This window comes from Humulus lupulus, chromosome 5 (genome assembly GCF_963169125.1).
Source record: "Humulus lupulus chromosome 5, drHumLupu1.1, whole genome shotgun sequence".
Classification (NCBI taxonomy): Eukaryota; Viridiplantae; Streptophyta; class Magnoliopsida; order Rosales; family Cannabaceae; genus Humulus; species Humulus lupulus.
This window is the reverse complement of record NC_084797.1, coordinates 76,812,326-76,835,706: the sequence shown is the minus strand read 5'-3', so window position 1 is coordinate 76,835,706 and position 23,381 is coordinate 76,812,326. Positions and strand designations below refer to the sequence as shown.

General features: G+C 38.8%; 1 protein-coding gene across 17 annotated transcripts; it reads left to right on the top strand.

The window, feature by feature from the left end:
- Nucleotides 1–1,200: 1,200 nt before the first annotated feature.
- Nucleotides 1,201–22,636, top strand: LOC133777458 (deoxyhypusine synthase). 17 transcript variants are annotated; one of them, XM_062217057.1, is made up of 10 exons: nt 1,201–1,407; nt 1,572–1,675; nt 3,136–3,218; nt 4,937–5,033; nt 12,218–12,424; nt 12,508–12,894; nt 12,976–13,062; nt 13,600–13,705; nt 21,757–21,992; nt 22,142–22,636. In XM_062217057.1, exons 5-10 carry the CDS (start codon nt 12,227–12,229, stop codon nt 22,211–22,213), a joined length of 1,086 nt encoding a protein of 361 aa, XP_062073041.1. In that variant the 5' UTR covers nt 1,201–1,407; nt 1,572–1,675; nt 3,136–3,218; nt 4,937–5,033; nt 12,218–12,226; the 3' UTR covers nt 22,214–22,636. The 17 variants fall into 17 exon arrangements, with proteins under 17 accessions (XP_062073041.1, XP_062073042.1, XP_062073048.1 ...); XM_062217058.1 differs by having other exon boundaries at nt 12,199–12,424; XM_062217063.1 differs by having other exon boundaries at nt 1,202–1,407; nt 1,628–1,675; nt 3,139–3,218; nt 12,210–12,424.
- Nucleotides 22,637–23,381: the final 745 nt, after the last annotated feature.

Here is a 23,381-nt window from a genome sequence, read left to right as displayed (position 1 = left end):
GGCACGAGCTATATATGGAGCTCTGACCCTCTGTAAAGCCAACACACACAAGATAAACGTGCATATGTCTGACATCACGTGTCCGATATCTCCCTGACTTCTCGGACACGCAGCAGGAACGTGCGTGTTCAGAAACCCACGGCTGGGTTGGGCCGTGCGGCCCATTATCTCCTTACCTATCGATTTGACCATACTTATGTGTCAGGTTTAGGAATTAATCATGAATGTCACAGAGTTGATATGACAAATAATAAGGTCACTTGATGACCTCCTTACCAACTTCCAGGTGCCTTCTCCTATATATATGGAGATCCTGGGAGTTGATAAGGGTTGAAAAAAAATAGTCTCTGAATAGATATATGCTTTGTAACCAAATACCCAGAGTATATCAATAATATTGACTAGTGGAGTAGAAGGATTTTAACCTTCGAACCACTTAAAAACGTGTCTTGAGTCACCTAGTTCATTCTCTAAGATTCTATATCTGCGACGGTTCTATAATCAGCACTAATCCTTTTCTCTTCTTCTCTTAATTACCTGTTGGCGAAGAACTGCGTCAACAATAATATTTTAAGATTATTAGATTTTAATTACTAAAATAAATAATTATTAGATTTTAAGTTTGATACTATTTAGGATGCTATTTATTTTCGTATCTAAATTATAAAAATATAAAATTAAATCGATGATCATTTCATTTAATCAATAAATTTTTTACTTTTCATTTTATTATCATCAATGGGTACATGTAACCATGGTTATGCCCTATTATTTATTGGTTAATACTTGCACCATCCCAATGGTTAATGGGGCAGGTATGATTATTTAATTAACAGATGAGAATGGTAATTGAAAAACAATACCCGATCCACACCATTGCCACGATCCACACCATTGCCATTCTTAAACTTACCCATTCTGCTTAACCCGGGTTTTGACTTAGTGGGTTGAATAATCTTAAGATGCCCTTGGCTTTGATAACATCTTTAATGTTATATTAAAATCTTAATTCTTTAATTAAGAAATAAAAACTTACAAAATTAATTAATTAACTTATAAACATGGCTATAATTAAAAAATAATAATTGCTATTATAAAAATATAAATTTTATGATTGTTATTATTATTTTTATTTAAAATAAACTTATCAAACTTTGATTTACAGCCATTAACATAAGAAAAATCAATTTTATGTTTTATGTCTGTATAATTTTTTTCTTATTTTATTTTTGTGTAATATAAAACTTAGTAATTTATTTGTTTTCGTATTGAATTTGTTGAGACGGCGCTGCTCAAATCCAAATCTATAATCATTTTCAGACATCCTGATTTTTTCCTTTTTTTGATCTGGGCTTCTCCATCCTCGATACCAGGGCTGTATGTTGCTCCTCTTCCGAGAAAAAAGAGGTTTATTTCTTTCTTTCATAAATTGATCAAGAATCAAGATTATTGTTTTTTAGACTTGTTATGAATTTTCAGTTTCATGGAGTTTGGATTTTGATTTGGCGGGCTAAAATTAGGGTTTTTATTTTCCCTTATTGCACTTTTCTACTAACTTCATTGTCTCTCAGTTTGATTCTTGGTCAATCAATTTCTGTGTTTCTTCTTCTTCCTCTTGAAACCAAAGGACCAAAGGCTACACCGTACTGGAACAACTTTCTTCTTCTTTGCACTGGTAAGTATGATTATTCTGCAATTTCTTCAATGTATTAACATGTTCTTCTACTTTAGTAAGAAAATTCAGAACTAGGTTTGATCAAATTCTCTCAAGTATTCCTTATTGGATTAATCTGGGTTTAATCTCTTTAATTCATCGCACTCAATTTTTTATTTTTGTAAATACTTGATTGCTTTTATTTGAGAATATTCACTCTATTGATGTAATTGGGGTTAGTAAAGTTGAGACGATCATTCAGTCCTTTTTTTATTTGTTGTAGATTGAAATAACTGAATTAAAAAAAAAAATTATAAGAAATTTGCTTGAAGCTTAAGTTGTATAGCATCAAATTGTCATAGTATGTGTTTGTATATTGGATTGATTTGAATCTCGTTTGCTCGTTGTGAGTGAGGCTTTGAGTCTTTGAATTATGGCCTCTCCCTATCCACAAGAATCTATAGTTTGATTTCTTCCACTGAACATGATCTTAACAAAGTGGCTGAATTAGAAAACGATTTCAGGGTATGAGTTACCTTAACAAAAAAAAAAAAGTTCACAATAGTTGTTGTTCTCATTTGGAAATTGGAATATAATTTTTACAGCAGTTGATGTTCTCATTTGGAAATTGGAATATAATTTTTTTCCCTGTCAAACTCTTGGAGTAATCTACTTAATTGCTCTTCTGGAGTTATAATTTTGATCAATAATGGTTGAGCATCTTGAATTGATTTCTGCGAAGATGCAAGCTTTTCGTGATAAATTTAGAAAAGGCTGCAGGTTTTGAATAAAATCCAATTAGAGATTTTGCAGAGTTAGTACTTTGATTGAGTAAGATTTAACTTTTGAAAGAGTTTTACTTTCATTTTATGCACACTGTTAGGCATGTTTTAACTCATCTATGCTTTATAATTGATGTTTGTTCTTCTGGAAAATGAATTGTTGGAACAATCTTGTGATTTCAGAAGTGAGTTTTTGGACTTTGCCGTTAACTTTATCATTAATCTGCAGGTTAACTTTCTCACATAACTAACTCTCAGCCACGTGAAGCACGAAATTTTCAAATTGTTGATTAATTTTTTTTTAATTTATTTTATCAAAAACGTGAAAGTTAACGGCAGATTAATGAAATCCGTTAAAGTTGACATAATTAATTTTCAAATCATTGATCATTTTTTTTTAAAAATTTATTTTATAAAAAACGTTAAAGATAAATTAATGAAATTTGTTAAAGTGGACAAATTTAATAATAAAACTGTTAAAACTAAATTTTTTTGTCAACAATTGATATATATGGAATTAGTATTTTTGTCAAAAAATAATAATTAGAAGGGATGGGATTGGACCCAGCATAATTCTCGATCTTTTTTTAAAATAAAATTTAAATTATTATTCGATTTTTGTGCAATAAAATTGGAAAAGGATATATTCACGTTTTCTCCATTTCCTAAGTACGCTTCAACCCCTTTCTTTCTATTCAGCAGTCACCTTCCTATAGCACCATCGCAACAAACTCTCCGGGTGATCTCCGTTCTCGGCCATCTCTGTTCTTCATCGTTGTCAGGTATTCTTCTTCCTTTTCTTTTTTTTGCTCTGTCTGGTATTATGAGGGTTCTTGACTGCATATCTTTATTCTTAAGCTTCGTTGTAGTATTTCTTTCTTGATATTATATATATATATATATATGCCCATCAATCTGCTGGATCTACAAGCTTTTCTGTCTTTTGTGAACCTTTGTGGGGCTGAAAAACTTTGGATTGCAGTAGTATATTGTGTGGGGTTACGGGGTGGCTCGAAATCTTTGGATTGCAGTAGTATAGTTGTGCTGTTCTCTTTGCTCTGCTTTGTTGGTTTTGTAAAGAGGCCTGGTTTTGTTATGAGGGATGTCCTTGGGTTTTTATGAGCAATTGTTGTATTGCTCCATTGATTTCCAATTGTTTGCAACTTTGGCGTTGGGAGATCTGATATGGTAGGAATGGTTTTGTAGTCTGATATATTAGGATATTTTTGAAACAATCACATAACCTTTTTTCTAATATGTGAGTCCATTTGTCATGGCTTTTAGAAGTGTGCTTTTGACTCTATCGGCTTTGTAACGTAATGCCTGGCAAAAGTGTTTGGATGAAGCAGTTAAATAATAGAACCTCCACTTTAGTTTAATTGGACACAGTGATGGTTTTGGTGAAAAGAGATATGTATGTTATCTTCAATGGGAGACCCTTCACTATATTACTCTTTTGTAATGCATCATATAATTAGTTACCCACTTGTTTAAATCTTCTATGAATTCTAGCCACACAGTTTAATCTATATACAGATTTGTATATAATAGACACTACTTCAACATTTATATAAGATACTATTAACAGTTTAATATATATACTATTATATAAAAGATGGTTTATATAATGGACAATATTTCAACATTTATGCGCCACAAATCTCTAACTAGCTGAGATAAAATAAAGTAACGTTTTCTTCTACTTACTTTTCTGTCTTTCGTGATTTAAGTGAAAACACAAACCTTTTTTTCTTTTATGAACCAAGTAGTGAATAATTAAAAACCCGATTTTTTTGACAGGGTGGATTGTTACAAATTTGATTTATTATTATTATTATTATTCTACCAATCATTGTTAGATACATTTTGTTGTTGCTTTAGTGGTATTCTATAAAGACATATTGTGATAATTGATATTATGATTAGATGGATGCAAAGAAGTTAGACAATGAGGATCATGTATCCTAGCCTGAGTCTATTGAATCATATATTATTGGTCTCTTATAAGAAGAGGCCAATAAAGGATTACAAACAACAACTCCGAGTTTATTGAATCATATTTTGTTGGTCTCTTACATGAAGAGGCCAACAAAAGGTTACAAACAAAGATAGAAAATGACATTTAATGAAATCAAAATTCAATTGGTTGAGGAGGGTACATTTAGAAATTTTTCATCTTTTGGAACAAATTGGTATGGGATGGGATGTTCAAACAAATACGGTTAAAATATTAAAATAGTTTTTAGATTCAGCTGAACCAATTGCATTTTTTATTCGCGTTATATTTTCAGATTCAATTTTTTAAAATTTAAAAATAGTTTACAGATAATGAACTAATCACATATTCAGAAATAAGTTTTCAATAATTAAATTCAAATTTTAATTTTAGAGTCACTTTTAAAAAACACATTTTTCTAATCGCGAAGCAATCAGACACTCTCCTACCCCTCCCCTCACGCTCACACTAACTCTCTCTGTCTCTCTCTCTCCCGCTGGCCAGCCACTCACCAGGAACGTCGGCCGTCCATCCACAGTAAGGCAACCCGTCCGTCGACCATCTGAGGAGCTCAGTTAGTGTCGTCCACCCCACCAAGCAGGTACTGTATTTCACTCTTTTTTTTAATAGTTAAATGTTTTGTGAATGTGTAAATGGTTTTTATGTTTAGTGTAGTGCATTAGATTGTCATCTTTAGAGTTTTATTTGAGAAGTTATAATAGGGTAAGAAATACTAGTTAGAAGAGCTTTCTCTTTTTTTTAATAGTTAAATGTTGTGTGAATGTGTAAATGGTTTTTATGTTTAGTGTAGTGCATGGATTGTCATCTTGAGTTTTATTAGAGAAACACTAGTTAGAAGGGGCTTTCTTGTTTCTTGTTGGTTGAAACTGATAGATTTGTATCTGATGGGTATCGTATGCCGTATCAAATTTAATTATATTTATTCCTTATTACTCACCAAATTATTAGTAAAGTGGTAGTAAGGGTCGAACCTACGAGAACTATGGTAGATCTCTCCTACAACAGATAACAATTCCAGCCAACAGAACCAGAAAACAGAAAAAAAAATACAGCAAAGAATTGCCCAGAATATGAAAAGGAAATCAGCCTCAATTAAGACACTAGGAATTCGAGAGCCTAGTCTCTCCCAATAACTGGTTACCCAATCCACACACATTCACGTGTCCTTTTCCTCTATTTAAACTCTAGTCCCCAGCTGGATATTCTACACCCCACCTCACAGTATTCTTACTTACATAACTAACTATCCCCTGCCCTTTACCCCAGCCTTGTTACCCTGCCACCTAGAGTACACAAATGTAATCGGTGGTCTATCAATACCGCCCGCTAGAAGTTTCATCTTGTCCTCAAGGTGAAAATGAGGAATCTGCTCTTGAATCACTGAAAAATCTTCCCAAGTGGCTTCAAAAGCTGGTAAGTTGGTCCACTTAATGAGAGCTTGGGGAGACTCCGTGTGCGTGCCCGGCCTAACTTCCAGGACCTCTTCGGGTTCTAGCAACCACTCTAAATCTGCCGTTAAGCCCGTGGGAAGGGAAGTGGCTTGCTGGTTTGGTCCTAGTGCCGCTCGGAGGAGTAATACGTGAAAAACTGGATGTATTGCGGCATCATTGGGTAGCTGTAAACGATAGGCGGCAGCTCCGATTCGTGCAACCACAGCAAACGGGCCAAAGTACCGTGGAGATAGCTTCTCATTCAAGCGTTTAGCCACCGATCTTTGTCTATAAGGACGTAACTTCACGTATACCATGTCCCCTACCTCAAATGTGACATCACGCCGTTTCTTGTCTGCTTGAGTCTTCATTTTCTGCTGGGCATGCTGTAGATTCTGCCGTAACAGCTCCAAAATGTCATCCCTTTCCGTCAAATTTTGCTCCACCGCCGATACTCTAGTGCTGCCATGCTCAAATCTAATTAAAGGGGGAGGGTCCCTGTGATAGAGGGCTCGAAAAGGAGTCATTCCAGCAGCTGTATGGAAAGAAGTGTTGTACCAAAACTCCGCCCACGGTAGCCATTTCGCCCATTGGCTGGGTTTGGAGCTCACAAAGCAACGAAGGTATGTTTCTACACAACGGTTAACCACTTCCGTTTGACCGTCGGATTGTGGGTGATATGCTGTACTTTGCTTTAATGCAGTCCCTTGGAGCCTAAATAGTTCTTTCCAAAACAAGCTGAGAAATTTTTTGTCTCTATCCGACACTAGAGATCGTGGAATCCCATGAAGCTTGACCACCTCTTGCACAAAAACAGCCGCTACCGATGCCGCTGAATATGGATGTCGTAAGTGTATAAAGTGACCATACTTGCTCAACCGGTCCACCACCACTAGAATAGAGTCAAACCCATTGGACAATGGCAACCCCTCAATGAAATCCATGGAAATGTCCTCCCAAACTTGTTCCGGGATGGGTAATGGCTGCAATAAACCCGCTGGAGACTGGGCTAAATATTTGTTTTGTTGGCACACCGCACACTCCATCACAAACTTCTGCACATCTTTACGCATTCCTCGCCAATATAGATTCGCCGCCAGCCATTGAAATGTTTTAAAAACCCCCGAATGTCCCCCTACCTTGCTGCCATGATACTCTTGCAATAACAACGGAATAAAAGGTGAGGAAGATGGTAAAACTAATTTGCCTCTAAACTTAAGACAGCCTTGTACCCAAGAAAACCCGCCACACGATTTACCCATCGACAACTCCTCAATCACCCCTAGCTAGAAATGGGTCCCTTGCTACATGTGCTTGTAAATCCGGTATGGAAATGAGGTGTGGAACTGAAATGGCAGCAAGAGTGGCGTCCCCATGAAGCCTAGATAAGGCATCCGCTGCCTTGTTCTCTAATCCCGGACGGTATTGTATATCAAAATCATACCCAAGAAGCTTTGTGAGCCATTTTTGGTGCTCCAAAGTGACAAGCCGCTGCTCCAACAAAAACTTCAAACTTTTTTGGTCCGTTCGCACCACAAACCGTCTTCCAAGCAAATAAGGACGCCATTTAAGAATAGCCAACACGATGGCCATCAACTTCCTTTCATAGACTGATTTGAGACGGTCCCTAGCGGATAAAACATGGCTGTAAAAAGCGATGGGTCTGCCAAATTGCATCAAAACCGCCCCTAATCCTCCTCCCGATGCATCGGCTTCTACCACAAATGGCTCGGAAAAATTGGGCAGCGCCAAAACCGGGGCCGAACACATGGCTTTCTTCAACTGTAGGAATGCCTCTTGTGCCTCCAATGTCCATCCAAAAGCATCCTTCTTCAACTGATCCGTCAAAGGTTTCGCTATCCTCCCATAACCTTACACAAACTTCCGGTAATAACCTGTTAAACCCAAGAACCCACGCAGCTCTTTAATCGTCCTTGGGGTGGGCCAATCCTCCATAGCCGCAAGCTTACTTGGGTCCGCTGCCACTCCATGACCAGAAATCACATGACCCAAATATTCCACCTGTTTTTGAGCAAATAAACACTTCTTTTGGTTGGCATAAAGTGTGTGTTGCTGCAGTCTTTCCAAAACCAGCGAAAGGTGGTGTGTATGTTCCGCCATAGATGAACTGTAAACTAAAATATCGTCAAAAAAAACCAGCACAAACTTGCGTAAATAATCACGAAAAACCTCATTTATAAGAGCTTGAAAAGTGGCAGGAGTGTTCGTCAATCCAAAGGGCATGACAAGAAATTCGTAGTGCCCCTCATGAGTACGGAATGCCGTCTTCGCTATATCCCTTGCTGCCACCCAGATTTGATGGTACCCCGACTTCTAATCCAGCTTCGAAAACACTTGGGCTCCATGAAGTTCATCCAACAATTCATCAATGACGGGTATTGGGAACTTATCCGCCACCGTTTCTCTATTCAAAGCCCGATAATCTACACAAAACCACTAGCTGCCATCCTTCTTTTTAACTAGAAGGACCGGGCTCGAAAAATGGCTTGTACTTGGTCTAATGATCTCAGCTTGCAACATCTCCAAAACCAACCGCTCGATCTCATCTTTTTGAGCCTGTGCATATCTTTATGGTCTCACCGATACTGGTTCCGTTCCCGTCTTGAGCACAATTGCATGTTCTCTCCCACGGCTAGGGGGCAGCCCCTTCGGCGACCCAAAAACAGCGTCAAATCGCTGCAATACAGCTTTAATTTGTGCGGGCGGGGTGTCGCTGCTCACTCCCTCTGCCGTAGATAATGCGCCAAAATGAACCCAAAATCCTTGTGCTTCTTTTTCAACGGAAAGAATCATAGCCTTCAATGAGATTGGGGATTTACATAAACTTGGGTCGCCTTGCAAAGTAATCCATGTTCCCGCCATCTCGAATTTCATAATCATTGTTCGCCAATTGACTTGCATGTTCCCCAATGTCTCCAACCACTTGATGCCCAAAACTACATCGGCTCCCCCCAACTCAAGTGGCAAGAAATCTGTGATTACGCGCAACGCCCCCAAATCCAACTCCACTTGCGCACATATGCCCTCCGTTCTCACCTTCCCGCCCGTACCTAACAACACGCCATAACAAGTTGTCGCTGTAATTGGAAGCCCCGTTGCTGAAACGACATCCATGGAGATGAAGTTGTGAGTTGCCCCACTGTCAATGAGAACCGTGACTGGTCGCTGCCCTATGTGCCCCGCCAGTTTCATTGTGTGGGCTGAAGAAATGCCCACCAAAGAATTTAGTGACAAGGTGGCCAAAGTTTCTTCAGTGACCACCGTCTCTTCCGACTCCGGCGACGATGGAGGAGATTCTTCGGTAAGTGGGGCGTTATCCTCATCGGATAATAACAGAACTTGTAAGGCCCGTTGCTTACATTCATGACCTCTGAAAAATTTCTTGTCACACTTGAAACAAATGCCCCGAGCCCGTTTTTCTTGATACTCCGCTTCCGTGAGGCGGCGGAACGCCGGCGGCTTGCTCTGCTGGCTGGCGCCGAACGTCGGTGTACCTGTTCGCTGGGGAGTGGTGGTTGTCGAAGAAGACGATGCTGCTATCGAAGGGTGCTGATGCGTGCGTGAAAACACAGGAGCTAGGGCATTTCTGGATTGGGCCGGCGGCCCTGGGCTGGATTTGTGGGAACTGGGCCGGAATATAGGGCCCAAGTGGAGGAGTTGATGCCCTTCTTCCACTCTCTGGGCCGTATCCATTATGTGGGCTAGTCCAATGGGCTGAAGAATGTGGAGGGCTGCCTTGATCTCATCCTTGAGGCCCCTCATGAAGCTTCCTTCCAAAATATGCTCCGGTACGTCGGGGACCCGAGCTGCTAACGTCTCCCACCGGATTTGATACTCCTTCACGGATGTGGTCTGATTCAACGACAACAACTCCTCTGAAATTGACCCCACCGGAGCCTCTCTGAACCGCTGCAAAATCAATCTCTTCAAAGATGCCCAAGACGTAATCGGTCGTCTGTGATGTTCCCACTGGAACCAAGTCAAGGCATCCCCATCTAGACCCACAATGGCCGACTCTAGCTTAATCGGCTCTGTCATGCGCATCAAAAGAAAATACCTCTCCACCCGTGATATCCACCCGTCGGGGTTCTCTCCTGAAAACAGCGGCAACTCCATTCTTACTGGCCGATAATCTTGGCCGGCGTTGACATCCCCGAAGTGCGAAGCGCCCTGCGTCGGAGGTGGTGGTGGTGCCGAACCCATGCCCGGCGGAATGCTCTTCTCGGGTGAAGCGTGAGGAAACGGTCCCCCTGGGCTCCCATCCGATCCGTTTGTGGCCGGCCCTTCAGCACTCCCGATTGTCTCATCTGGTGTGTGTTGGCCCTGAGTTCGCAGCAAATTCGTGAGGTGAGTTACGAGATAATCCATCTTCTTCTCCATTACTGGCAGTCGTTGGATTTCTTGTTTCAGCAAATCAATTTCTCTGGGGAATTGCTGAAACTCAGACCTAGCCTCCTGCAACTCTCTGTAAACTTCCGATTGTATCTCCTCCATCTTCGCCTCCAATGATTCCAATTGGAAATCCTTCTTTGGTCCCATAACGATTGTGTTGCTCTGATACCACTATTGGTAGATCTCTCCTGCAACAGATACCAATTTCAGTCAACAGAACCAGAAAACAGAAAAAAAATACAGCAAAGAATTGCCCAGAATATGAAAAGGAAATCAGCCTCAATTAAGACACTAGGAATTCGAGAGCCTAGTCTCTCCCAATAACTGGTTACCCAATCCACACACATTCACGTGTCCTTTTCCTCTATTTAAACTCTAGTCCCCAGCTGGATATTCTACACCCCACCTCACAGTATTCTTACTTACATAACTAACTATCCCCTGCCCTTTACCCCAGCCTTGTTACCCTGCCTCCTAGAGTACACAAATGTAATCGGTGGTCTATCAAACTATGATCAGATTATTATTTAAATTAAAAACTAAACTGAAGTTAGAAAATGATTTTAGTTTTAAAATCTAAAAACATAAAATGAAATAATGATCAAAGATTAAATAAATAAGGATAAAATGATATTAAAGAGAGCCAAAAATTACTCTCCACCTTCAACAATCAATCTATCAACAATGACGAATAATATTCCCTATTCCCAATTAAACTATGAACCCCACAGATAACACTTCAGCAGTCAATCATCTCAATTTCCTTATTATACTTAATTAAAGCTAAGTGCTCTTAATTAACTCTTTTTACCCAGTAATAAACTCATTACTCATGCGATCTATTTAACCTAATAAAAGCATTACACTCTATGGAAACAGGTTAATCTAGGCAGCAAATTCATTAAGCATGCAATTCATTTAACCTAGGTTCTATTTTTCATCACAATTAAAATACCTATCACAATATCCTAATTGTAATTTATCACTCTACTTAGAATCCTAAACTATTAGGTGAATAGCAATCCTAAGATAATAGTAGAATAATGCAAAACCCTAATTAGCGGTTGCCCAAGATCCATGACATTCAAATAGAAAAATAGAAGCAATATAATATAAGGGAATAGAAGAAATAAAATTCATCAATGCATTCAAGATCTTATGTCTAGGGTTTTGAAATAACCCTCAACTATAAAAAAAAATTACTCCATAATCATATTCATAAACATAAATATTCAATGAAAATAAAAGAGTTTTGCGAAGAAAGAAAAACTAAACTGAAGAATGTTATTGCTGATGTCTTTTCTCCTCCTCTGTTGCTCTAGCTTCTAAAATTCGCAATCCAAAGATATTATATAAGTTAAGCCTAACCCCTTTTATAACCTTTTCAAAAATACATTTAAAAGTAAAAAATCAATCGTCGGCTGCAACCAGTGTTTCTTGGCGGCTGCGGCCACTAGAAAATATATTTTTTAGAAAATCTGGCTTTGGCTGCGGCCTGAAACAAGGCTGGTCGCGGCTGTAACAATTTTTCCGTTTTTTCGGTTTTCTCCAACTACAGCCACTGAATGTATTTTAATCATAACTTCCTCGATATAACTCAGAATTAGACGATTCAAAAAGCTAAGAAAAAAATCTAAAACTTGTATTTCTTGAAAGATTCCAAAAGAGTATTGGAAAATTATCAAAATCAAGTGTGAATTTTCAGACTTGTAATTCTGAGCTTAACCATTGCTGGTAAAACATCCCAAATTTATTACTTTTTCTCCAAATGTCTTGAAAGTCCTAAAAACACAAAATAAACTTATTAAACATATATAAACAAATAAATCAAGTACATAATTATAAATGAATAATGAATTAAAAATTGACAAATTCGATACTTATCAGTATCCTACTTCTTAGCATCCTAACAGTTTGGCAGGGCAAGGACATGGAGAACAACCACTTGTTGGCGGCTGCTCACTTAGCAACTTTCAAAGAATCAGAAAGTCTAGAAGGAAAATGCTCTAAGATTGAAGGCTATGATTTCAATCAGGGAGTGGACTACCCGCGCTTATTAAGCTCCATGATCTCTACTGGATTCCAAGCCTCCAACCTTGGAGATGCCATCCAAGTTGTAAATGAAATGGTTAGCTTAGCTTCTCTTCTTCACCTTGATTCCAGTTCCTCTTTCATATTCCCATCTCAATTTATCTATATTTTTCATTAAAGCTAGATTGGAGGCTTGCTGATGAGACCATAGTTGAGGACTCCAGTGAAGAGGAGAAAGCTTTAACATATAGAAGCTCTGTGAGGTGTAAAGTTTTTTTGGGTTTTACTTCAAATTTGGTTTCATCTGGTGTTAGAGATACAGTTCGTTATATAGTTGAGCATCAAATGGTGGATGTATTAGTTACAACAGCTGGTGGTATAGAAGAGGACCTTATAAAATGTCTTGCACCAACTTACAAAGGTGATTTTTCTTTACCAGGAGCTTATTTGCGCTCCAAAGGGTTGAATCGAATTGGTAACTTATTGGTTCCCAATGATAATTATTGCAAGTTTGAGGATTGGATCATTCCTATATTTGACCAGATGTTAAAGGAGCAAATTGAAGATGTGAGTTTCATGTTTTGTTATGCTTGTACATTCTGTGAGTATTTGCTAGTGTAACCCTCTAAAACTACAATTTATGAGCAGAACTTGTTATGGACACCATCTAAATTAATTGCTCGCTTGGGGAAGGAGATAAATGACAAGAGTTCTTACCTCTATTGGGCTTATAAGGCAAGTATTCAGTATAGTTTGTATATATTCTTAGTCATATTATGGTTTTTGTTAAACATTTGGCTTTTTTCAATTGTATTGTCACAATAACCCTATTCTGCTTGTTAATCTCATTTGGTGTGTCAATCAAGAATTGAAATACAAGATTTTGATCTATCATACATAAATTGTGTCAAAAATAAAATTACAAATATGATATTTTATAATAGAAAACTATCAATTGTTAAAAATAGTATTTTTATTTTATTTAAGTTTATGCGCATGCTTTGATGTAATATTGTTTTTTTTTTACTTGTTTAGTTTTTTTTTTGTGGTCGACTGTTTTATTGCTATTTGATATTCTTTTTTTCATCAATTGTACTATTTGGTTTGATTCTTAGGTTTAGTTGCCCCTTTTACCACTTTTATGCCCTTCTTTGTAGTAGTGTTATATCTTCGAAGGCAGGTTCTCTTGAAGGGTTGCACTACTTAAAGCTACTAGAATTTTATGCAAAATATTGCAGAGATCAATTGATGTACTTTTCGGATGTTTTGCAGAACAACATTCCTGTCTTCTGTCCCAGTATAACAGATGGCTCTTTGGGGGACATGTTGTATTTCCATTCTTTTCGCAACCCTGGTCTAATAGTCGACCTAGTGCAAGGTTGGTTTATATATATATATATATAGTTAAACAAATATTTCTAATTTAAAATATTAAAATTAAAGCCAAACACAATTTCACCTATGCTAATTTTATAGCATAAGATTTTATTCATTTGAGTGAATAACCTCTTAATTACTATCTTTTTTCGTTTAAAGGAATTTTTTTTATTTCAATTATGATGATATTAATTGTTAATTTTGGGAAATTTTTTGGATGAATTTAGAATTGTGGCTGAACTCATTTAATTTGGTTGACTGAGCTATCTACATACCCTAGTTGAGGGATCAAACCACTTGTAATTCTGAATGTGATATTTTAGAAAGTGAGTGGAAGAATTTCGGTAAATGACCATTCATAAGAATTCATGGTATCTTTAGAAATTTATGAAATCTAGGTAGATGACCATATTACGGAATTATTTGCTGTTTTGAAAGTTAGGAATTCCAAGGTAAATAACTTTTTATGGAATTTTGAGATTTGTGTTTGATATTTGAATAATTTGTTAATTTGGGATATTTGTGTCTGTACTTAGCTTTAGCGACTAAGTTGCCTACCTATCTTTTAAAAGAACCAAGTCAAATGTAGTTCAAGGATTTTTGTATCTTTGAGAACTTTGAAATTCTCACCATTTGAGGTGAATGATCTCACTTGGGTTTTGAGGTGAATGACCTCGTTTAGAAAGTTTGAGGTGAATCACCTCATTGAGAAACTTAGGGAGTTTGTGACTGTACCTAACCTTAGCAATTAGGTTACCTACCTGTGTATCCTTTGGAGGAATCAAGTTAAATGTAGTTCAATTTTTTTTTTTTTGGTATCTTTGTATTTTTTTTGGAGACCGAGTTTGTTTTGAATTAAAACTCATCTTTAATTTCACTAGAATAAGTTTGGAAATCACTTGAATTGCAATTCTATTTTAATGAGAATTGTGAAACAAAATTCAAAATTACTTGAGACTGTGTCTTTGTGAAAGTAATTTGAATCTTATAGTTTGGAATTGAATCCAATAATATTTGAGATGAATATTTTTTTTGACAAAGATATGGTGACTTGTATTTATTTAGTCATTTTTATATTTTGTCATATTTTCTTGGAGAAATTTTCCATTGGATTAGTCTTGATCTTTATAGTATATTTATACACAAAAGTATCATAACCTTATATTTTTGGTAGACTTTTAGGACCAAAATATAAACCTGGTAAAATATTAATGCCAACAGTTGTTGTAATTTGATTATACACATGCATACACATTTGTTTTCCCATCCGAATTAATTAGGTTTCGTCAAAGGCTTTTTTTTTTTCCTTTCTTTCATTAACCTGAACATATATGTATATAACTAATATATTATATAAATATGATGGTTATCATTAAACATTCCAAGTTTTTTTTATCGGGGGGAGGGGGCCTTGAGTGTCATAATTGTGCACATCATCATATATATACATATATTTAGAGTCAGCTAATCAATCTTTTGTCAATACTGTTGCGCTGTATTTTTCCAGTCTTTAAACAGATATAAAATCATTGAACTGAGGTTGTATGTATATACGGTACTTTTACTTTGTTGACCAAACATATATAAGTTAAGCACTTTTGAGCAGATTTCTTTCTCTATACCACAACTGGGGTTTTGCTTAAGTTTCGGATCCCACGCCAGGAGTCATAAATTATGTGCTCTTGGGTTTAAGCCGCTCCAGCAGAGTATGGAGATTTTGGCAACTTTTATTTTCTTGATTTTACTGTTTTGAATCAAAATTAGCATTTTAAAGATAATTTTGACATCATTACAGTCCAATTTTATTTTAAACAGTGTAGTGATAGGCCACCTTTGACCTATGTGTACGCTCGGAAGAGAGGAAACCAACCAGAGAAAGACAAGTCAGCAACAAGTATGACAGCAGGGGTTTAGTAGTGGGAATCGGGTAGTTGAGCTGTGTTAGTCTATGGGAGGGAATAGAGTATGTTGTATACTCCTGAGGAGTAGTAGAATAAATACTAAGTTGGTCTTTTATTGATGTATGGAATAGCTGAGTATTGTTTCTTGGAGAGATACAGGCTCTCGGACATCCTGTTAAATATCAATCTTCCATTTTCTTCTCTCTCTTGTCTAGTGTATTTTTGTTATTGTGCTCTGTGAAATACCCAATTTGGCAGGTTTACCCTATCAATTGGTATCAGAGCATCCGATCCATCATGGCTAGGAAGCTAGAAGCGGTAGTGGAAACGTTGGATAGCAAGTTCTCAGAACTCTAGCAGGAGGTTCAGTCGGAACTAGCAGCGGTTCGGGCAGAATTGGGGTCACTGAAGGAAGGGATAGCACATATGCCAGCCATGGAGAAAGCCTTACAGATGATTGTCGCCCAAATGAACCAACCCATCCGCCGAGACGTAAGCGAGTCCTCTGCCGTAAGTGCCGACCAGACGCGGAGAGCCGTCGACGGGGATATGGCGACAGGCGGGCCACCAGCTGGGTTGCAGGAGGATCGACCAACACAGATCCCACAATCGGAACCATACGCAACTTTCTCCTCCGGTCCCTGGGGTAATCGTGAATATCGGCCACCAAGAATGGAACTACTGTTGTTTTCCGGTGACAACCCCGAAGGCTGGATATACAGAGCTGAACGATACTTCCTGCTATCCCGCATGTCCGAAACCCACATGCTTGAGACGGCCATCATCGGCCTAGAAGGAGACGCGTTAACATGGTTTCAGTGGGAGCATCGGCGAAGACCAATTACATCGTGGGCAACTCTCAAGACTCTGCTTCTCTCTCGTTTTCGTGCTCAGCCAGTAGGATCAATATCCGAATAATTTTTGTCGATGAAGCAGGAATCGACAGTGAAGGAGTATTGGCTGCGTTGGGAAGGGCTGGCTTCTCGGGTACCCGATACCCCAGAACATATTTTGGAAGGGACTTTTATCAAAGGGCTGAAGGAGGAGATTAAGAGTGCTATTCACATCCTTAAGCCATTGGGCTTGGCCCAAGTGATGGACGTGGCCCAAAGAGTGGAAGAAGGCCATCAGATGCTAGGTGGGCTGACGACAACAACCCGTTCAGCTTTTCACAAACAGCCTTTGAGCCCTATCGTCCCAACCCGATCCTCCATCTCGGCTTGGACTCCTAAACCACCATCGACTTTCAACTCCAACTCCAACTCCTCCATTGTATCGGCTTCCACGACAATATCGAATACTACAACATCTCACATGAAGAGCTAGCACACGAGAAGGATTACTGAGGCAGAATATCAAGATAGAAAGGCAAGAGGACTGTGTTTCAAATGTGAAAAGAAATGGCATAGAGGGCATGAGTGTGAGCAGAAATCCTTGCAGATGATTTTGTTGATGGACGAGGAGGAGGGCAGCCCTCAAATGGAGTCACCACCAACCACCCCGGAACCATTAGATGAGGTCACACCCGAAGAGACTCTGGCCACGCTCTCCCTAAGTTCGCTGGTAGGAATTACTTCAGCCAACACAATGAAATTGGCTGGCAGAATTGGGCAACAAGCAGTGGCAGTACTCATAGACAGCGGAGCGACACATAATTTCGTCTCGGAGGAGATAGTCAAGGCAGCAAATATACCGGTCACAGCGACATCTTGTTACGGTGTGCTGTTGGGGACAGGCGGCAAGGTGCGCACCAACGGGATATGCAGCTCGGTGGAGCTAGATTTGGGAACGATTAGGGTGGTAACTGATTTTCTGCCGCTTAAATTGGGTGGGGCGGATGTTATCTTGGGAATTAAATGGCTGGAAACTTTGGGTAATATGCACGTCAATTGGCGCACTATGGTGATGAAGTTTGAGGTGGGGGGGGGGGGGGGGGTCTTGGATCACTCTATTAGGAGACCCTAGTCTTTGCAAATCTCCAATCTCCCTTAAGGCAATGATTCATACGGTGCAGCAAGAAGGGGAAGGATTTTGGATTGAGTTTGGAGCCTTTGCCGTGGAAAAGGAACCAGAAATCTGCTCATTACCGCCTCCTATCACAACGATGTTAGCCAAGTTTGGAGCTGTGTTTGAGATGCCGCATGGATTGCCACCATTTCGAGCAAGGGAGCATTCCATTTGTCTAAAGGATGGCACGGGGCCAATTAGTGTTCGCCCTTACCGGTATGCACAAGCTCAGAAGGATGAAATTGAGAGATTGATGGCTGAAATGTTGAAAGCAGGAATTGTACAACCAAGCACAAGCCCTTTTTCCAGCCCGGTGCTCTTAGTGAAGAAGAAAGATGGAAGTTGGCGATTTTGTGTGGATTACAGGGCCTTGAATAGGGCCACGGTGGCTGATAAGTTCCCTATACCGGTCATAGATGAGCTGCTAGACGAGCTTCACGGTGCCAAAGTTTTCTCTAAGTTAGACCTCAAATCGGGCTATCATCAAATCAGAGTGTGCACCAAGGATGTGGAGAAAACAGTTTTTTGTACACACGAGGGACATTACGAGTTCCTAGTGATGCCTTTTGGTCTCACAAACACTCCAGCAACCTTTCAAGCATTAATGAACGAGGTATTTCGCGACTTCTTGCGGAAATTTGTATTAGTGTTTTTTGATGACATTTTGGTGTACAGTGCCACGTTGGAGGATCATGAACAACACTTGGAATTGGTACTTGGGCGATTACGACAGCACCAATTGTATGCAAACCGCAAGAAGTGTTTGTTTGCCCAAGGCAGATTGGAGTATCTGGGCCACATTATTTCAGCTGAGGGAGTGTCAGCTGATCCAAGTAAGATAGCAGCTATGGCCGAGTGGCCCATACCGAGAACATTGAGGGAATTGCGAGGTTTTTTGGGCCTCACAGGATATTACCGCAAGTTTGTTAGAGGATATGGACAACTTGCTCGGCCCTTGACAGATCAATTGAAGAAAGATGCTTTTGGTTGGACAGAGGAAGCACAAGCTGCGTTTATCAAGTTGAAAGAGGCAATGTGTTCAGTGCCCGTGTTAGCCTTACCTGATTTTTCCACTCCGTTTGTGTTGGAGGCAGACGCATCAGGTAGTGGGTTAGGTGCTGTGTTGATGCAGAATCAGCGCCCCATCGCTTTCTACAGCCAGATTTTATCGCCTAGGGATCGGACCAAATCTGTGTATGAGCATGAGCTCATGGCAATCGTCTTAGCAGTGCAGAAATGGTGCCCTTACCTTTTGGGTCGCAAGTTTTTGGTTCGAACAGATCAGCGAAGTCTTAAGTATCTTTTGGAGCAGCGATTGGTCGCCTCGGAACACCAAAAGTGGCTGACTAAATTATTGGGGTACGACTTCGATATTGTGTATCGGCCGGGCCTTGAGAATAAGGCAGCGGATGCCCTTTCAAGGATGCAGCAAGAGGTACACTTAGCCACCTTATCGATACCAACACTTATATCTATTCCGGATTTACAGGCTCATATTGCGACTGATCCAGCATTAGCAAAGATAATACACGGATTACAGCAAGGCGCTGACACAGGCGGGTACTCTCTCGTGCAAGGCTGCCTGAAATTTCGAGGTCGATTAGTGATTCCATCAACTTCACCATTCATACCACTCTTACTCCAAGAATATCATGGCAGCAACGTTGGAGGTCATTCCGGAGTTTTCAAAACATTTCAGCGGTTAGCAAAGGATTTGTATTGGATAGGTATGCGAAGAGATGTTCAACAGTTTGTGTCCGAGTGCGCCGTATGTCAGCGGAGTAAATATTTGGCCCAAGCCCCCGCAGGGTTACTTCAGCCACTACCCATTCCGGAACAGATTTGGGAAGATATGTCAATGGACTTTATTGAGGGATTACCTTTGTCGAATGGATTTGATACAATCCTTGTAGTAGTGGATCGGTTAACAAAATACAGTCATTTCATTCCTCTACGTCACCCTTTTTCAGCTATTACAGTCGCCACGGTGTTTGTGCGGGAGGTGGTGAGGTTGCACGGGATCCCAAGGTCCATTGTTTCGGACCGTGACAAGATTTTTATGAGCCTATTCTGGAAGGAGCTGTTTAAACTGCAGGGAACACAGCTCAAACACAGCACCACTTACCATCCAGAGTCGGACGGGCAAATGGAAGTAGTCAACAAGAGCCTTGAGACGTATTTGAGGTGTTTTGTGAGTGATAAGCCCAAACAGTGGGTAAAGTGGTTACCGTGGGCTGAATTTTGGTACAACACAGCATATCACACATCCGCTGGAATGACACCCTTTCTGGCAGTATACCACAGGGATCCTCCTCCAGTTGTGAGATTTGAGCAGGGTAGTACAAAGGTTCCAGCAGTAGAAAATCATTTGAAGGAAAGAGATGAGGTATTGGACACACTTAAGCTGAACTTGCATAGAGCACAACAGAAAATGAAAGGGCAGCTGACAAAAAGAGGCGTGATGTTCAGTTCGCAGTGGGCGATTTGGTTTATCTGAAGTTAAGACCATATCGGCAGAAATCGGTGGCCTGACGCCGTAACGAGAAGCTGGCACCACGTTATTTTGGCCCTTATCCAGTGGTGGCACGTGTAGGGGCAGTAGCTTACCGTCTGAAATTACCGCTAGATGCTGCCATCCACCCTGTGTTTCATGTATCACTCTTGCGAGCTGCCTTGGGACCTCACCAACAGGCTTCTGAGTTACCTCCAGAGTTGACAGAGGATTTAGAGTGGATACTTACACCGGACAAGGTGCTGGATGTACGCCCAGGCACACACAAAGCTCCTCCACAAGCGCTGATCAAATGGGTTAATCTTCTAGAATTTGAGGCCACGTGGGAAGACTTTCCACTACTTCAGCAACAGTTTCCGCATTTCCACCTTGAGGACAAGGTGAGACTTTGGGCAGGGGGTATTGATAGGCCACCTTTGACCTATGTGTACGCTCGGAAGAGAGGAAACCAACCAGAGAAAGACAAGTCAGCAACAAGTATGACAGCAGGGGTTTAGTAGTGGGAATCGGGTAGTTGAGCTGTGTTAGTCTATGGGAGGGAATAGAGTATGTTGTATACTCCTGAGGAGTAGTAGAATAAATACTAAGTTGGTCTTTTATTGATGTATGGAATAGCTGAGTATTGTTTCTTGGAGAGATACAGGCTCTCGGACATCCTGTTAAATATCAATCTTCCATTTTCTTCTCTCTCTTGTCTACTGTAATTCTGTTATTGTGCTCTGTGAAATACCCAATTTGGCAGGTTTACCCTATCATGCAGGAACAAAATGAATACATTCCATAGATTTGAGGGGAATGAGTGCATTCCATAGATTTGGAGCAGAATGAATGTATTTTTTAGATTTTGAATGGAATGAGTACATTCTTTAGATTTTCAAAAGATTGAGCGGAATGAGTGCATTCCATAGATTTGGAGTGGAATGAGTGCATTCCTAAGGGTTTGACTGGTATAGTATCTGAATCTATTTTATTATTTTTAAAATTTAAAAATAGTGGGACCAATAAGAATAACTGATTGGTAAGATGGTTTTGAAAATAAAATTCAAATTAGTATTCTAATTTTGTATTTTAAAATATAAAACAAGAAAATCATGATTTCTCTGATTCCAAATTATGGTATCCTAAAATCCTACAAATCTATCACTCTTTTATATTTTCAGATTCCCTACTAATCACATATTCAATTTTTTAAAACTCAAAAATAATTTTCAGGTACTGAACTAATTACATTTTCAAAATTGAATGGAACCCTTGAGAAGTAAAATTTTGCTCTTTCTTTTCTCTCTTTTTTTCACATATCGTGTGTATTTCTCTCTCTCTCTCTATTTTTGCAGAGTCTCCTCTCTATCTTGTTTTTATTTTGTCCGATTTTCTTCTTCTCTTTTATAGACTCAATTTTAGGTCAAGTGAAATGAAAGTGGAGGGTGAAGAGTGGTGAGATTGGGAAGTGGGAAGGTGGAGAGAATAGTGTAGATATTTTTGACCTTTTCTCCTTTACTCCAAATAGATTCTTTTTTTTTATTATTCTTTTTTTTAATAATAATAATGATAAATACGGTTCAACATATATATAGATATATATTCTATAACAGCTTCATGAGGGAACTGAAGTGCTTTATTCTGTTTGAACAGATATTAGGGCGATGAATGGTGAAGCTGTCCATGCAAGTCCTAGAAAGACGGGAATCATTGTACTTGGAGGGGGTCTGCCCAAACATCACATATGCAATGCCAATATGATGCGTAATGGTGCAGATTATGCTGTCTTTATCAATACTGCACAAGAGTTTGATGGGAGTGATTCTGGTGCTCGTCCGGATGAGGCAGTATCATGGGGTAAAATCCGAGGTTCCGCTAAAACTGTCAAGGTACTTTTAATTATAGTCTTGATTTTGAATTTCTGTTCTGTCAAGTGTCAACTAAACAAAAAACATTCCATTAAAACTCTTGCAATGACTGTTTGTGTCATCTTCATGTATTTGCACTCATTTCGTGTGGCTTCACTTTCAATCATCAGGTGCATTGTGATGCAACAATTGCCTTTCCTCTACTGGTTGCAGAAACATTTGCCAAGAAATCGGTTGTCTGAGTTTTTTTTTTCAACTCTATTTATTGTGAGATGAAGAACTGTATAATCCTTGCGATTAATAACAGGCAGACAAAAGCAAACATATTAGAGGATAGGATGTTATGGTTCTGTTGGTCACCAGGAAGGGAGAACTCGATGGTGGGTTGACAAGGCAAGGTTTACTTGTGTGGGATTTTGAATAACGCAGGGCTTTCCCGAAACAACTTTTATTGAGTACTTTATTTTTCCAACTTATTAGTGGCTGTCTAGCCAAAATGTTTTCATTAATGTTGAATATTCCACTCCACTGGGGTAGTTCAAATGGTGGCACGTGGTTTGTTACCACAAAATTGTATCCCTCTTGGGCAGTTACATAATAATCAAATATTATACTGTTAGACGGGAATTTTAGTACTGAAAAGTAAAAGTTATTGATTATTCTTAGTAGTAATGTTTTTACTTTTTAGTTATTTGTTTAACCATGATGAGAAATTAGAAATAGATTTTTTTTAGCAATGATACATTATTGATAAAAGAAAAAAGAATAATGCCATACAACCTAGAAATTCTAATATTAAAAAAAAAAAAAAGAATATTTTCTAATAGAACAAGTTGTCTATCCGAACATCTAATTTATGGAACGACGAACATAGATTAGGAATACTTTTAGAAATCTAAATAATAAACTTGTAATATTCTCTAACAAAGACCATTGAAAGACCTTGTAAAAGAGTCCAATGACTAATTCAATGCTACCTTCAATTTCGCGCAGTCTACTTGTATAATTGAGAAGAACTTACAAAATAAAATTATCATGTAAACAAAAACTATATTGGTAAAGAAGAAGAATAAATAAGGAAGTAAATAAATGATAAAATTTTAATGGACAATAAAAGTGAATGTCACGTTAATTATAAAATAATCAATTATAATGAACAAAAGAAGGAAAATCATCTCTCTGGAGTACAACTATTGCCAATTGCATTATTCAAGTATTACTTTGTAAGACTCAGTAATGCAAATAACAAATGACTGCAATAACAAAGATAACTCCAATTATAATAAAAATAATATTAATAAATCAAAATAAAGAAAGTCACAAATTGAACCAACCACACCAAATAGTAAGAAAATCACAATGATTTATAAAACAACTCACATAAACAAGATATTTTAAAAATATGTATAA

Excerpts from the sequence above, each read along its gene's own strand:
- LOC133777458 (XM_062217064.1), top strand. The coding sequence starts at position 12,227 with ATGGAGAACAACCACTTGTTGGCGGCTGCTCACTTAGCAACTTTCAAA. Across the intron at positions 12,425-12,507 it reads TCCAAGTTGTAAATGAAATG|CTAGATTGGAGGCTTGCTGA; the intron begins GTTAGCTTAGCT and ends TTTTCATTAAAG. Across the intron at positions 12,895-12,975 it reads TAAAGGAGCAAATTGAAGAT|AACTTGTTATGGACACCATC; the intron begins GTGAGTTTCATG and ends ATTTATGAGCAG.